Below are 14,671 nucleotides of genomic sequence, written 5' to 3'. Positions count from 1 at the left end.
TTGCGCAAACTCAACTAAAAAATATTTCACATGGACATTGAAGTAAAAAAAGAATTCTTTTCTTTTCATTTTTTTTTCGTATGAATGAATGAAGTGTGCTTCCCGTCTCGCTCACACATTTAATTTTTATATACGTGTATGTAGTAAACATGTGACGTGATAGTCAAGCCAAACAAATCTATAAGCGATCATTAACGTGTCATAATGCCGATCTGTACATGTGTTTGTGGCATGGCACCTTGGCAGGCATGATTGTTCTTTGACGAGTATTAATGCGCTTAGACAGGCATCACGGTACCTAGGCCGACATCACGGTACATAGAAAAGAAAGACAGGGCCTGGACAGATATCACGGCGTCTAGACTGAAAACACGGCGCCTAGGCAGGCATCACTACGTCTAGATAGGTATCACGGTGCCTTTCAAGTTATCACGGAACTTAGTTATCACGACTCCTAAACAGGCATTACGACTCTAAGACAGATATCACGGCTCCTAAACGGACATCACGGCACCTAGGCAGGTATCACGACTTCTAGAAAGCCATCACAGTACCCAGACAGATATCACGGCGCTTAGTTAGACATTATGGAATTTAGATAGGCCTAGATAGCTATCACGATAGGATGCAAAGAGCCAAGTTGCACTTAATTAGTATTCTTATATCTGTACTACACAACGTTAGGCATATCCTGGTAATTCTGTGCTCGAGTATTTGGTCGTTTTTGAAAATGAAATGCCATTTACCCAAACATTTCAAATCGGTTAATCGATCCAAAATCCAACCCTAGATCGATGTGACTTTGATTTGTTGTTGGGTTTGGTTCAAATTCGATTCAAATTCCGTTTGACTCCGACACCAAGTTAGGGTTATCCGGACCAGATGCTCCATTTAGGATTGATTAGCCGACCTCTGCTATTCTAATTAGCCCCAAGTATGCAACCATATCATCACCAACATAAAAACATGTACCGCTCGGGAATGCGTTGTTACAATTTTTATGTAGTTTTATAATTTCCTGTATTCCTTTAATTTTTTTCATATATGAAATATTATTCTGATGATAAGAAATTGTATGAAATTATGAGCTGACACCGTATTGCATACGGGTTAGGTAGGCATGCATAAACACCAAATATTGTGTGAGAATCATTACAATCTAAAGATTACGGCGCATATTTTTTCATATATTTACGGAAGCACATGTCAACATTGTTTGTGTGTTTTGGTGATGACATGAGTAAATATGTTTGTATTAAGTTTCTAAAAGGGGTGACTTTGGGAAAGTGTTTGGTTAGTTTATGGAAAGTGATTAGTTATTAGGGTTAGATCTAGTTTTGAAGAAAGTTATAGTAACATTGAGTACATGGCGGTGGAAGTGGATATTTTGTGATACAAAAAGGATCAAAAATCGATAACTTTTTGGTCAAATACGAGGAATGATTAGACTTTTTGGACATAAGCCAATGGAGAACAATATGGATATAGCTTGCTGTTGATTCTAACAGACTTGGCTGGGCTCCGGGATTCCAAATTCGGGATTCCAAATTCGTACTTCATTGGATTCCAAACGGAATCCAAGTTCGGACTTCAATGGATTCCAAACGGACTAAGCTTTGACTTCACCGTAGGTCGGCAGAATTCACTCTTTTTTTGGGTCCTACCAACTCTGGTCTCTAATTAGTCAAGAGTTTATCTGAGAAACTAGTCTTAAAATATCTAAAACTATGCTAAATGATGATCGGAGTTTGGAGTCCAGTAGATGACGACTGGCGGATCCCTGGGAACTCTGCAGATACGGCACATCTCGATGGTAAGCCACGTCCAAATTGAAACAATGCATTTGAGCCGTGCCACATACATAGTTTGGACAACACTGATCAACATCTATTCACAATTGCAATTAATTCATCAAATTCCTCCTACTTTCGTGTCTTTTAATGACTTGCAGTATGTTATCTCAATAATAACATGTCTGAGAATGTTAATTAGCCATTCCAATAAAATTAGACTCACCACAAAAATACTTAATTCATCATCAGCCAATTATCATCAATTAATTCTCAATTCCAGCACCCAAAATGCCATCCAATTCACTTCCATTTTCCTTCAAAATCATCGCACTTAATTGAAGCACTACAAACTCGTAGCTGAACAGAGCGAGAAAGGAAATAAAAATTTTGAAGACTAGAAATATTCTCTAGACATTGCGACTTCTTTTGTACATTAATTTGTGCAATTTACTTCCACAGCTGTCATATTTTCGTCTCTTTTGTGTCTTCGCTGTCTCCCCTATGTAAATTTGCTTACTTTTCAGTAATTTTTATGTCCATAAGAATGTTTAAATGAACAGCTGAATACAGTAACTAATTGTAGTTTAATTGAACAGTTTTGATGTACAGCTATATGGTCTAATGCATAACCATGACGTCATATGTGTGTTGGATGAGTGCCTATAAAATGTCTGTTATTCATTTTCATCAGTCATTCACCTGTGGTCTATGACGTGAGGCTTTACATTTTTTGTTCAAAGGTTAATCGGCTCTGGAATTTGTTTTTTGGTGCTGATTTTGATGATTTTTAGTCTAAATCATACTTAGTTATGGTCGAGAGGTTAAAAAGTATTAAAATTATCAATCCCGACCGGTACACGTTTTTAATGGCAGCTAAATACTAGGCTCCGACTTGGAGCCTAGGTTATTACAAAAGACCTTCCGTCTGACTCTATTGCTTGCCACATCACAAAGCTTGTACAAATACAAAGCTTACACAAATATGGCAACCAAATAACGGCGTACAACCATAGAGAAGGAGGCAGAGCAACAACACAAGAACCAAGCAGAAGTAGTCGCTCTGGCCAGGGACATAATCTTGAACAACTGCTTTATTAACGTACTAAGATTCACAGTCGATCAATAGAAACTAATCATCATCATCAAATGAAGGTCGCATGTGACAATTTTTATGGCAATTGACATGAGAATTGCCACTTGGACGGCATTTGCTTTAACAGGCAAGAATATGCTTTCATGGTACAGAAGGACCACTAAAGTACCGGAAATACTACTTACCTACCAGTCTGTATGCCTGTGGAAATGACAATCAATTTTCATCGATGAAAACTATCCTGTGCTGCTCGGCTAAGTGACGTTTTTTACGCTCTATCACTTTATAAGGTCATGATATCATTGGAATAGCTTTTATAGTAGGAAAGAAAACTAAAACATTGACGATGAATGAAGTTGAAGGTTTGAACTTGAACTTGATATTGAAAAAAATTGTTCATTGTTGTTTGAGGAACTTGACAGAAAAACATTGAATTTTAATAAAAATTGATAGATGCATAGAAATAAGCTCTGTGTCTCGCATTCTTGTATACCCGAAAAGACAATGAGGAAGTTCACATGAGACTGTGATGCAACATCATGCAAATATGGATTGAGTCACTTCTCGCTGTTTCTAGTTACTCTAAATCAGTTTGTTTACTTACTAAACACAAATTGTAGCTTGACACATTGATGACATAAGTTAAGCTAAGTGGCTTAATAAAACTTGACTCAACTTAAACCATCAATGTATCAAGCTATGTGTCATGCAACAAATTGTAAGTCGCAAGTAAACAAACTGATTTGGAGTAACTCGAAACAGTAAAAAGTGACTCAATATGATATGACAAGGTGATAAAATTAAAATTTCAATTATGCATCAAGTGCTGTTTACAAATGTAAATTAATATTATTTGCGTAAACTTACTTCAATTAATGCATTCAGAATGAAAATACTTAATTATTTGTTGCAAATAAACAGTTTAATTAATAATTAAAATGCACTAAGTTGAACTCTAGAGTTGAATATTAAGTAGTAAATAGAGAGTAAAGAATTCCAATTTTATAGGTTAAAGAACTTATTGCTGAATGACATAAATGAAGGAGGCTCGGCCAAGACGTTTTTAAGGCTCCACTAAACATCAATTGTGGTACATAATATTTCTAATTTTGAGTCTGAAGCTGGTTCTATCGCTGACAACCCCAATTAACGAAGCTAAGTGTATGCGTAATATATGTGACTGAAGCCACATTAAGCTTAACTCCGCCATGTGCCAACTTCACCTTCTCGTGGCGTAGGCCGTCAATCCAAGCCACATAGTGGGTCGGAGTCGAACGAGGTTCTTGTTAATGCACACTATATGCTGATGTGGCCTAGAAAGCTGCCATCTTTTACAACAACCTAAGAAAACAATGAGAGGTCATGGATCACAACTGTTCTATGGACAGGATTTTTCCATGAGTTCACTGAGAGCTTCCATGGCTCCACTATACCTCTTTTATTAACGCAAAATGGAAGTTGCCTATTTTTGACAGCCATTTGGAGTCACCGAAAAACCAGCAATAGCGTAGTGGTTAGAGCGTCTGACAACCGACTCTAACGACTCGGGTTCGATCCCTGAGAAAGATCTTTAGCGGATCCTTATAAACTCCGATACGGAGCCTTCTTCGTTTGTGCCGCTTTGGAAAATGTGTTCAGAGCAAGGCCTGGAAACTCCGGAATAATGAGAATATTTCATACAAATTTGGTTCAGAGACTATTGTTCAAATAGTAGCACAGATGATAGTATAGTAAACTCATCAGCTAATTAAAGTGGATCAAAAAGAGTGAAAACAAATATTATTTTTTATAATGTTTGCATTTCTTCTTTAAATAAATTTTTATTATTATTCATTTTTTTTTAGTTTTACATTTGTCTATATTAATCATAATAATAATCAATAATAATAATAATAATCATTCATCATATCTTTGTGTTTTCATCATAATTTCAAATTTAATTCTCATTTTTGAAAAATAAAAGTGTTAGTCAAAAGGTTATTTTCAGCTGTACTTTTTTTAGTAACGCGTGCAATTTTTGCACATTTTTTTATTAAAATTTTTTAAGATTTTTTTTTATTATTTTATTATTTGAAGATTTTTTAATTATTTTTTTTTGTAGATATGATTTTTAAATATAATTTTAATATATAAACAAATTTTCTATCTGAAAGATATCAAACAACATTTTTTTAAGGTTTAATTTTACTTTTTTTTAAATCGAAACAATTGGATAAATTTTTTTAAACGTTTTTTTGAATTTCAAAAAACATTTTTTTTATCATCCATAAAAAATTTTCTTATTTTTTCAAGTCTTCAACTTGACTATAATTTATTCTCAATTTCTAAACTCTTTTGTTCACATTTCATCATAAATGTGACTTTAAATATGATCAGGAACAGATAAAAATGGGAAGGGAAATTAACTTTCACGACTAGAACGATTTAAAAAATAAATTCAATTTTTAAAAAATAAAATTCAATAAAAATTTGTGCAAACTTTCATTAATAACAAGCAAGTAGTTTGTTGATATTTATGCATGATGTTTACTTGAATAATACTTGACGATTGAGTAATTGAATAGGTGCTAATAAGGAATTTAAGTAATAATGACTAAAGTAGTTGAAGATGCCTGTACGGCGGCTGTATCTAGATGAAAATAATATCAAGGTTTACTATTTCAGTATTATTATCTATTTGTGACTGGATATATGAGTTGTAACTGAAGTTTTGTGGCGATTAGGCTGACTAAAACAAAGCAATAGGGCCTCTGTAATCAGAACTTGCTATTTAGGTCGGTTACTAGATCTTATCTTGAAATTTCTTAAATTTAACCCGAGGCGCATCCCGAGAAATGTACCCAAGAGCGTAATCAGGGTGTCAAACTCTAATTTTGGACAAAATCTTAAATTTTTGACACAAAAATTCCAAAAAACAACACATAAATTTGCCTCTAACTTGACATCTGCTAGTGAACTCAAAAGAGTAAGTAACAACTAATTTTAGTAGGTCTAAACCAATCTCCTAGACTTCTAACTAAAAATATTAAGACACAAAACAAATTTTCTAACAAAAATAGACTAAATATTGAATAAAGTTGCTAGAACTTCTAACAAACTATGAACCAAAGCTCGAAGTTGACTTGAATTTGATTTGACGTAAAATTGAGTCGATTTTTCCTGTAATGTGCGAACAGTTGATGCGGACGTTGATTCGAACAAATTTGAATCATATTTCGAATGTTTTTTCGGAAAAAATCCGCCATCTTGAAAAACATCAAATCTTTTAAAATTTTTAGTTTTTCATGATTTTAGGCTTGAATGTTTCAATTAAACCAAGATTACCAATTTAATTATGTTCATTGAAACTTTTTTAATCATTTAATCGAAGTTTAAAGCTAAAATTATCAGCTTAAAGTTAGTTTTTTCAAAAATTATTCCAAATTTTTGGTTTTGTTTTCATTGTTTGTTTACAAACATTCTAAGAAAACAATGTAAAAATTAAATGTCTTTAATTAACTTTTCTTCATTATTTGAGACCTTTTCTTTAATTTTTTACAATTATTTAGTTTAGTTTAAGCATAATCTTGCTTTAAAATCAATAATTAAAGGCTAATTTAGAGTTTTCTTCGTTTAGATTATTAACGTTCATTTGAAATTTAATTTAGTTTCCGAAAATAAGAACCATTCGAAATTAAAATTCCGAAAATAAGAACTCGTTCGCACATTACAGGATTTTTCCATGCAAGTCAACATTCGAGCTGTGCCCCGAAAAACACACAGTGTACAAATTTGATGAAATCCGACTCAAGCTGACTCGATTCTGGCCTGAAGATAGTGTCACACTGACCTGGAGTCAGAGTCATCCAGGCCTGGAGCCAGAGTCATGCTGACCTGCGTACAGAGTCACACTGACCTAGAGACTGACTCATTCTGACCTAGAGACAGACTCACACTGACCAGAAAACGGATTTTCTCCCAAACCTGCCCCATGTGCCTTCCGGGTTCTAATAAACCTATTCAATTCACATCATGCACAAATAACCCTTTTCCAAAAAAAAATCCTTTTTTTTCTTTTAAATTCAAAAATTTTAGTTTACATTTCTTAATCTTCACTTTTCAATATTATTTTTTCCATTTCTATTCTATCTAAGCGGACACACACACATATCGTAAATGAATTAATGAACATTTTTCTCTCGATATTAAATTGTCTCTCAGTGAATTGAAGAAGCTCGTTGTAAATTTTACATTATTTTTTTTATCTCATTTAAATTAGTTAGACTGAGAAGACAGACTCAATTGCGATATCCATCACTGTATGTCATTTGTATTCATGTATGTTCATTCGAAACAGAAAAATGCAGTTTTTCTTACTCAATTTGCAAAAAAAAAAAAATTTAAATGAAAAATAAAAAAAATAAAAGAAAATAAATTTGCGCGAAAAAAACACTTATATTATCACAGTATCTCAAGGAGGAAGAGGATTATCTCATTCACAAAAATTGTTTATGCAATTTTTTTTCTCAAATAGGGAAATATTTTGACAGAGTGACATGTCCACAGTGCAACAGTTGTGTAATATCTGATTGACATAAATTGATCATTCTATTGACAGCAAAAGTGCTGCAGTGGCGTATTGGTTAGAGTGTCGGACAACCAATCCTAACAACCTGGGTTCGATCCCAGGGAAATTCAAGTTGAATTCGAGTGCTTTTTTCGCTTTTTCTAGTCACATTAACTCGATTTGTGAAGAAAAGGATAATCAAGTGCTGTCCAAACGTTTCCATACATGGTGGTAAGCCACGATAGGTCTTGAAAGTAAGCAACAACCGCAAACATGGACGGCATACGGTTCATGGCGTTTCCACAGTATTTGACGACACACTAGGGTGCCACAGGTCACAGTTTGGACTTCATTGGATCAATCGATAAAAAATCGGCTTACAAAAGAGCATGACTCTGACTTGGTGACAAATTCGGTTTACTATAGTACAATAAAACTCGAAATCGACTGATATTTTATATGAAAAAGACGACTCAAGTCAGCTTAAACCGATTAAAATTTGAATCGACTTCGAGTTATGTGTAAGAGTCACTTCAGGCACCAGGTCGACTAACTGACTTGTGTATTGCTGTTCGGAAATCAGTTTTGAATCATTTCATTGATTTTTAGCTCATTTTCCCAACATTTAAATAAAAATCAGCAAATTTCCTCTCCAACATTACTTAATTGTGCCACATCTGGCCGATATGATGTAGAACAACTACAAACACCATTTAAAGATTAGAAACTTTTTATCAAAATGAAAACGAACATGATGACTTTAATGTTCCGAAACTTTAGTAGAACTATTTGTATGTTTTCGTCTGTTGATTACATCATTTTGAGCAGTTCTCTCAGAGAGATATTGATTTAAATTATTTTTGGATTTCGGTAACTAAGTTGTTGTGCATTTAAAAATATTACAAATCGATGTAATTGTATTGGGGATTATTTAATCCTTTATCAAATGGATTGGACTTTCTGATTTCTAAGTTTAGTAAGATAAGGTATAATTTTTTTGTTTAGCCTTACGATTCTTAGGGCAGCACACGAACAGTACAATTTAGTCGATAGGACATCACTGAATAAGGTATGGATGTCCTGCCAGTACAATGATGGCTAATTTCGACCCAATTTGTGGTAACCATGAGTCAAGCAGTTTTGTATTTGACTTGCCTAGCTGTATGTCTAATTCTAAGCACGGTTAATCCCTTCCTGACTCCATTTGTCTTCATTCTAAATAACAGAGCTCAAAGTTGATCCGAGTACAACAAATCGACCCAAAGTCAACTCGGTATGACTAGTAACTAGTCCGGTGAGGCTCTAACTTAGTGCTGGACTCGGTTTGAATCCAGCTACATGCCAGAGTCATACCGAATGAGTGACAGACTTTAGATCAGTTAACCGAGTTGCTTTATTCCACATAGACTTACTGTCAGTGGCTAATGTCACTTTCTACCTATGTGGTTGACTGCCGATGGAAATAAAGACACTCGATTGCTTTATTTGAGCAAATACTTCCATAAATTGTAGCAAAAATAATGCTATTAGACATAACCCTTAACATCACTTTACTCGATTGACTATAATTTTTGGATTAATATATCTTTAGGTTCTATCATGTATGACTTGACACCACTTATCGATCTTATTCATCCAAAGCAACAAGCTTCACAAATTTGATTAAATGCTTGAGCTAATACGTCAATCAGAATAAGCACTACAATGACACTTTCCTGTCATATTTGCCGAACTTCCGTATTTTTCATCCACTTATTATGTCACACAACTGTTGCACAAGTCACTCAACTAAATTCTTCTTTTTAATATCTTTTGAGAATAGAAAATTATTCTCATAAAAAAAAACATAATAAATTTGTTAATAACCCAAAATAAAAAAGTATTAAATAACAAATTTGGTAAATTTAAAATTTACGATTTTTAACCTTATTTCAGACACACGTTGCAGCAGCAGCATTCTTATCAGCATCAAAGAAAAAATCCTTTGACTTACTACACATTTCACAAATTTTTTTCGTATTTGGATTAAGAAATGTACAAAATCGACAACTCCATTCATTCGGACCGACAATCAATTCAGGTGGCGATGGCATTTGTATTCTTTGATTGCTTTCCATCACAGATGATGTACGCTTATGCTCATGATTGCTTGTAGGCTGTGTGTCTGTTGTCGTTGATACAGATTTTGTTCTATATTTGGTTTGTACTGATGTACTGGTCTGTCCAGTCTTATCTAACGTTCGATTATTGCTCTTATGATTGGACGATAAACGATCACGTGGCGGTCCATGTCCATTGGACTTAATTTTTAAATTTTCTAATTCAGCTGCAATTTTCTCATCGGCTGTATTCACTTTACTCTTTTTCTCATTGTCTTTTTCGAGATTTTGAAAGACATAATCCCATGCCTGATAATTTCCAATGCCGTCACGTGTCTTTACATCACTACTCGTACTCGCCGGCGTTAATGACTTTTCACGTTTCAATGCTCTCAATTCATTCAATTCTTGTTCCATATCAACGCTATCGGATGTACTGTGAGTGCTCTTCTTTAAACTACTTCTCAGCTTAACCTCAGTCGTTTTACTTCCAACACGTATTGGCTCATTTGTAAATGAAATAAGCTCATCCTGAATGGCTGGTGATGATGATTCAGAATATTTTTGATGATGATACGACGACTGTTGTGGTTGTTGTTGCTGTTGTGGCTGATGATAGTCACTTACAGTTGTTGGTAATTGCATTAATTGTTGCTGATAAAATTCATTTGTGCTGAACATTCTTGAATGATGATTTGACATTGTATTTGTTGGATCTTGTGGATAATAACCTCCTGTATCATGACCTAAATTTGATGAAAGATTATAAGGTAATGGAGCTCTTGAATTTGGCTGATTATATGGATGATTATAGGCGGAATCAATATAATCAAATGGTGGTGGCGGCTGCTGTTGCTGCTGTGACTGCGACTGTTGTTGTTGAGTCGGTGATAAGTGCTGCTGATGTAATTGCTGTGCCATTTTATAATTATGATCTAATGATAAACGATGATGATGATTGATATTACCATTTCCTTGTATCTTACCATCATATTGATCTAATGATTTTGAATGTGGTAAATGATGTTGATAGCAATTAGCTGTTGGTGGTTGTGGCACATAATTTTGCATATGATGAGTACATGGTTGATTATAATGATGATAATATGAATTTTGTTGTGCTAATGGTGGTGGTGGAGGTGGTAACGATTGATTGTATTGTAACGGATGAATATTACAATGTGAACTACAAATTTGAGCTTGCTGTTGATAATGTTGTTGATGATGGTGCATAGGCGGTGATGGAAGAGCCAAAGCATATGGATCTAAAAAAAGTATAACAGTACGAGAAAATATAAGAATGAGTATTGTGGATAATAAACGAGTCTGAGTGGCATGTGGATGTGGATTTAGGGTTTACTGGCTGTTGGGATGAAGTTACAGCCAATAAAGTCCTGATTCACAATGATCTTGAGATTGAAGGACATTGATCCAGCAACCTATGACCAACAATCCATCATACCATCCAAAAATCAAACTTATAAATGATAATAAAACACACATGACCTAACAATGAGTAATAAAGCTACAACTACACATTACCTTTTCTCAAAATACCATGTATATGCATTTGACGTGATTGTAACATTTGAGTAAGACCTTTAATGGTCTGCGACGAGTCACCAATATGACATTCACGAAAATTAAATATATCATTCCATGTCGTTGCCAATCCAACTGTTGTCAGCTCCGAATTGACTTGCTTCATGATTTGACACTCTACGTACGCTGTAAGGGCATCACGACTAACATTTGTCACCTGATCGGGACATATTGGACCGTCAAGAACGAGAGTTTGATTTGGCATAAGCTTATAACCCATTGCAATAAATATTTTTTCAGCATCAAGAAGATTATTTTTAATTTCATGTTGATAAAATCCCGAATACATCTACAAAGAAGATACATTTATGATGATATATTTAGAATATTCTACATGATGTGTCATTGAACCTTAATATGTCTACATACCTTAATAACTCTATACTCCTTTCGCCATGGTTTTGTAAAAAGATTATTTGCATACTGACTAATTGACTCAAAACCAATGGCACCTTTAAATGCCGAAAAATCTCTCATTTGTGTGATACTCACACGCAGTACGTGCTCCGTTTCAGGTAAAAAGAATTTTCTATCATGTGGCACAATACTTATATATTCCCTTAATCGTCCTTCTAGCTTCTTACGTTCATCAATCTTTTTTAAGCTCTCTTCTAGTTCGAGGTAGTTCCAATGTAGGTCTAATATCTCTTTCCATAGCCCTTCTAGTGGATCTCGTCCATACATTGTTGACATCTTTTATGAAATTAGTGTTTGTGGACTTATGTGCTGACTTATATGTCGATAAAGAATAACATAAACAAAAAAACAACAAAAGACTGCGACTATTGTAACACTTCCTTTTTGTGAATGTATACAATCTTATCTGAAACGATGAGTAATTGAGAATTTGTTAGAAATTGAAAACTTTATTGATCTATAACTTTTCACATCCAAACTACCAGATTTTTATAAATAGAATCGATTAGCAAATCTTTATATGAAAATGACACAAATATTCAGGAAGAAAATAACAGGCCAGCACATCGGCAAAAGAAGAGAATCTCAATTTTTTTTTTCTTCTCCGTCAATTGCGCTGGTTTTTTCTTTTATTTTTTGTTTTGCTGCTATTTATAGCAACATAGAGAAATTCTCATAACTTTGCAATTTTTTTTTTTCTTGACTCTTTTTCTTCTTAACACAAATGTGTCAACGTGATTATTCTTACGATGTCATGTCACTTAATGATTTTATCATTATACGGATGTCGTCTAGAACAATCAACTTTAATGTAACTTTGCAGTTTCTGTGATTTATTTATGAAATTTTTTTTGAAGCACAAATGAAAATTTTACGATAAATTTTTTGATAGTTTTTGGATGTTTTCACTGATTTTGTTGGACTTTACCTTAACTAGCGTTGCACATAGTGTCGTGTTGCGATTAATTTAAGAATGTTTGTGCATCGCAATTATTAATTTTTTCTTTATTTTCGTAAAATTCAATAAGTTTTAAGTAAATGCTCACTCTGTTGCTCACCATTGAGATTTTTTTGGTGGATTTATTTGAATTTTAAAAGTTCGTTAATTTTACTGTGATTTATTTTTGTAGTAGATAAAGCAGACTTTTGCAGATGGTTATCGATTCTTCTTTCATTTCCTTAAACGAGTGAATGGATTTGAATATCAATTAATTGGATGATAATTTCGAGGAAGTGAGGAAGTTTTTAAAATTCTGACATTTTTTTTGCGGCTGCGAGACTTTTTTCTAGACAAAATAAAAGTAGTTTGATGATTTTTTGAGGATGTTCGAGGTAGATAGTGATAAACAGAGTATGCAGAAGGTTAGGATGTGGATGTTGATGTCTAGAAATTTCGGTTTTGGTTATTTTCTTTGTTTTTGTTGACTATTTTGTCATTTTTGAAGTCTAGCATTGATTTGGAGAGTCTAAAGCTTTGTGAGGCTCTAGACTGAACATGACTAATGCAACAGAAGATCTGTAGCACTAAGACACTCTAATTGAGCCTCATAGAAGCTAAAAAGAGACTAAATCTCAGTTGCATACTAAACCAAGCAGAACAAAAGCAAAATAGCTTCCAAAAAATCTCAATTTTCTCAAACTCACATCCACAACTAATCCAATTATCCTCACCATCCATAACAAAAACAACTTCCATTCCATGTCCCCATCATATCAACAACAACAATCAACAAAATCTTACAATACACAAAAAAATGCCGACAATTTCACCGGTCATACACTTCAACAGGTTTTTTAAATTAATTTATCCAAGGTCGACAACTGTGAATTTAACTCTGTGAACGCATAAGCACATTGTAATCGCTTACCTCAATTCCTGGAATATTTAATGCTCATATAAAAAGATTCAATGTAAAAAGCACTTTCGTATGAATCGATGAGAATCGACACTTGTTAAATTAGCGAAATGTTATCAAGTTGAGATTGCGGCATGTGCTAAGATTAGAGTCTATAGATGCATTGATTGAGGATGTTTCAAAACTTTTGTATGCTACGAACAAGCCGGACTAATTAGTTTTCTAATTATAGTCGGATTTAAGGAATGATTTGAGTTGATCTGATAAAAATTGCTTAATTTAGATCTACGGATACCGAGTGGAATTCGAACTCACATCCTATAATCTCCAGTCGCATGTTCTTACCACTGAGCTATCGAGGGTTGCTCAACTATATTGCAAAGTGCCATAATACTATACGGAATCAAAACTCGACCTCAAAATATGACTTCTAGCATCTGGAAGCTTCTTTACCAATTCAATCAGCACTTCAGTTCCAAATCTCTCCAAGTACTCTAACTATCATAAATTTCTACTAGATTATTCACAGAACCACACAATAAACAAAAGATCAACAATATTTCCCACTAATTACCTAGACCATGAATAATTAATTAGCCGTCAATCTTATTAACATGATGCAAATTAAAAGCAAAAGTTAAGCTACTCAACACAATCACATGTAACTAATTTCTATTCATTTTATCCCACATTTGTGTGTAGTTCTGAATACCTTGCTTCTCATTGTGGCTTATGATGAATTAACAAATAATCTGCACGAAATTGGTTTTTTTTTGTGGCAGTGACATTGAAAAATTGACAAGATTTATTGGGAATTTTTGGGGATTTTAATTAGATGTTCATGGTGCATTTTTGTTATTTTTGTATAGGACAAAAGTCCAGTAATATGAGATGGATGGAACATTTAGTCAAGATGTTCTGGATAATACATCCTGAATCGCACAACATCGACGCATCACAATGACATGTTATCGACGCATCACAATGACAAGTAACAAACACGTCAAAATGACATGTAATCGACACATTATAATCACAAGTCACTGACACATAAAAATGACATGTCAACGACACTTCCAAATGACATGTCATTGACACTTCCAAATGACAACACATCAAAATGGCATGTCATCGACACATCACAATGACAAGTCACTGACACATGACAATGAAATGCCATTGATACATCCAAATGACATGCCATCGACACATCAAAATGACATGTCATTGACACATTCAAATGACATGTCATTGACACATTCAAA

At 33.9% G+C, this 14,671-nt stretch overlaps 1 protein-coding gene across 1 annotated transcript; it reads right to left on the bottom strand.

Moving 5' to 3' along the window:
• Positions 1 to 5,160: 5,160 nt before the first annotated feature.
• On the bottom strand, positions 5,161 to 12,616 carry tamo (PUB and ZnF_RBZ domain-containing protein tamozhennic). The gene is made up of 4 exons (XM_070634171.1): positions 12,479 to 12,616; positions 11,503 to 11,956; positions 11,074 to 11,422; positions 5,161 to 10,796 (listed from the first exon to the last, which is right to left on the bottom strand). Exons 2-4 carry the CDS (start codon positions 11,824 to 11,826, stop codon positions 9,364 to 9,366), a joined length of 2,106 nt encoding a protein of 701 aa, XP_070490272.1. The 5' UTR covers positions 11,827 to 11,956; positions 12,479 to 12,616; the 3' UTR covers positions 5,161 to 9,363.
• Positions 12,617 to 14,671: the final 2,055 nt, after the last annotated feature.

Source organism: Chironomus tepperi, unplaced genomic scaffold (assembly GCF_022539635.2).
Source record: "Chironomus tepperi strain 1889 unplaced genomic scaffold, CSIRO-AGI_Ctep_v1 contig_85, whole genome shotgun sequence".
Classification (NCBI taxonomy): Eukaryota; Metazoa; Arthropoda; class Insecta; order Diptera; family Chironomidae; genus Chironomus; species Chironomus tepperi.
Note: the sequence above shows the minus strand (reverse complement) of the source record. Positions and strands in the feature narration are given on the sequence as shown.

Coding starts and splice junctions, on each gene's coding strand:
- tamo (XM_070634171.1), bottom strand. CDS start 11,826: ATGTCAACAATGTATGGACGAGATCCACTAGAAGGGCTATGGAAAGAG. Junction 11,423..11,502: donor AGGAGTATAGAGTTATTAAG/GTATGTAGACAT, acceptor TCTTCTTTGTAG/ATGTATTCGGGATTTTATCA. Junction 10,797..11,073: donor ACATGGTATTTTGAGAAAAG/GTAATGTGTAGT, acceptor TACTTTTTTTAG/ATCCATATGCTTTGGCTCTT.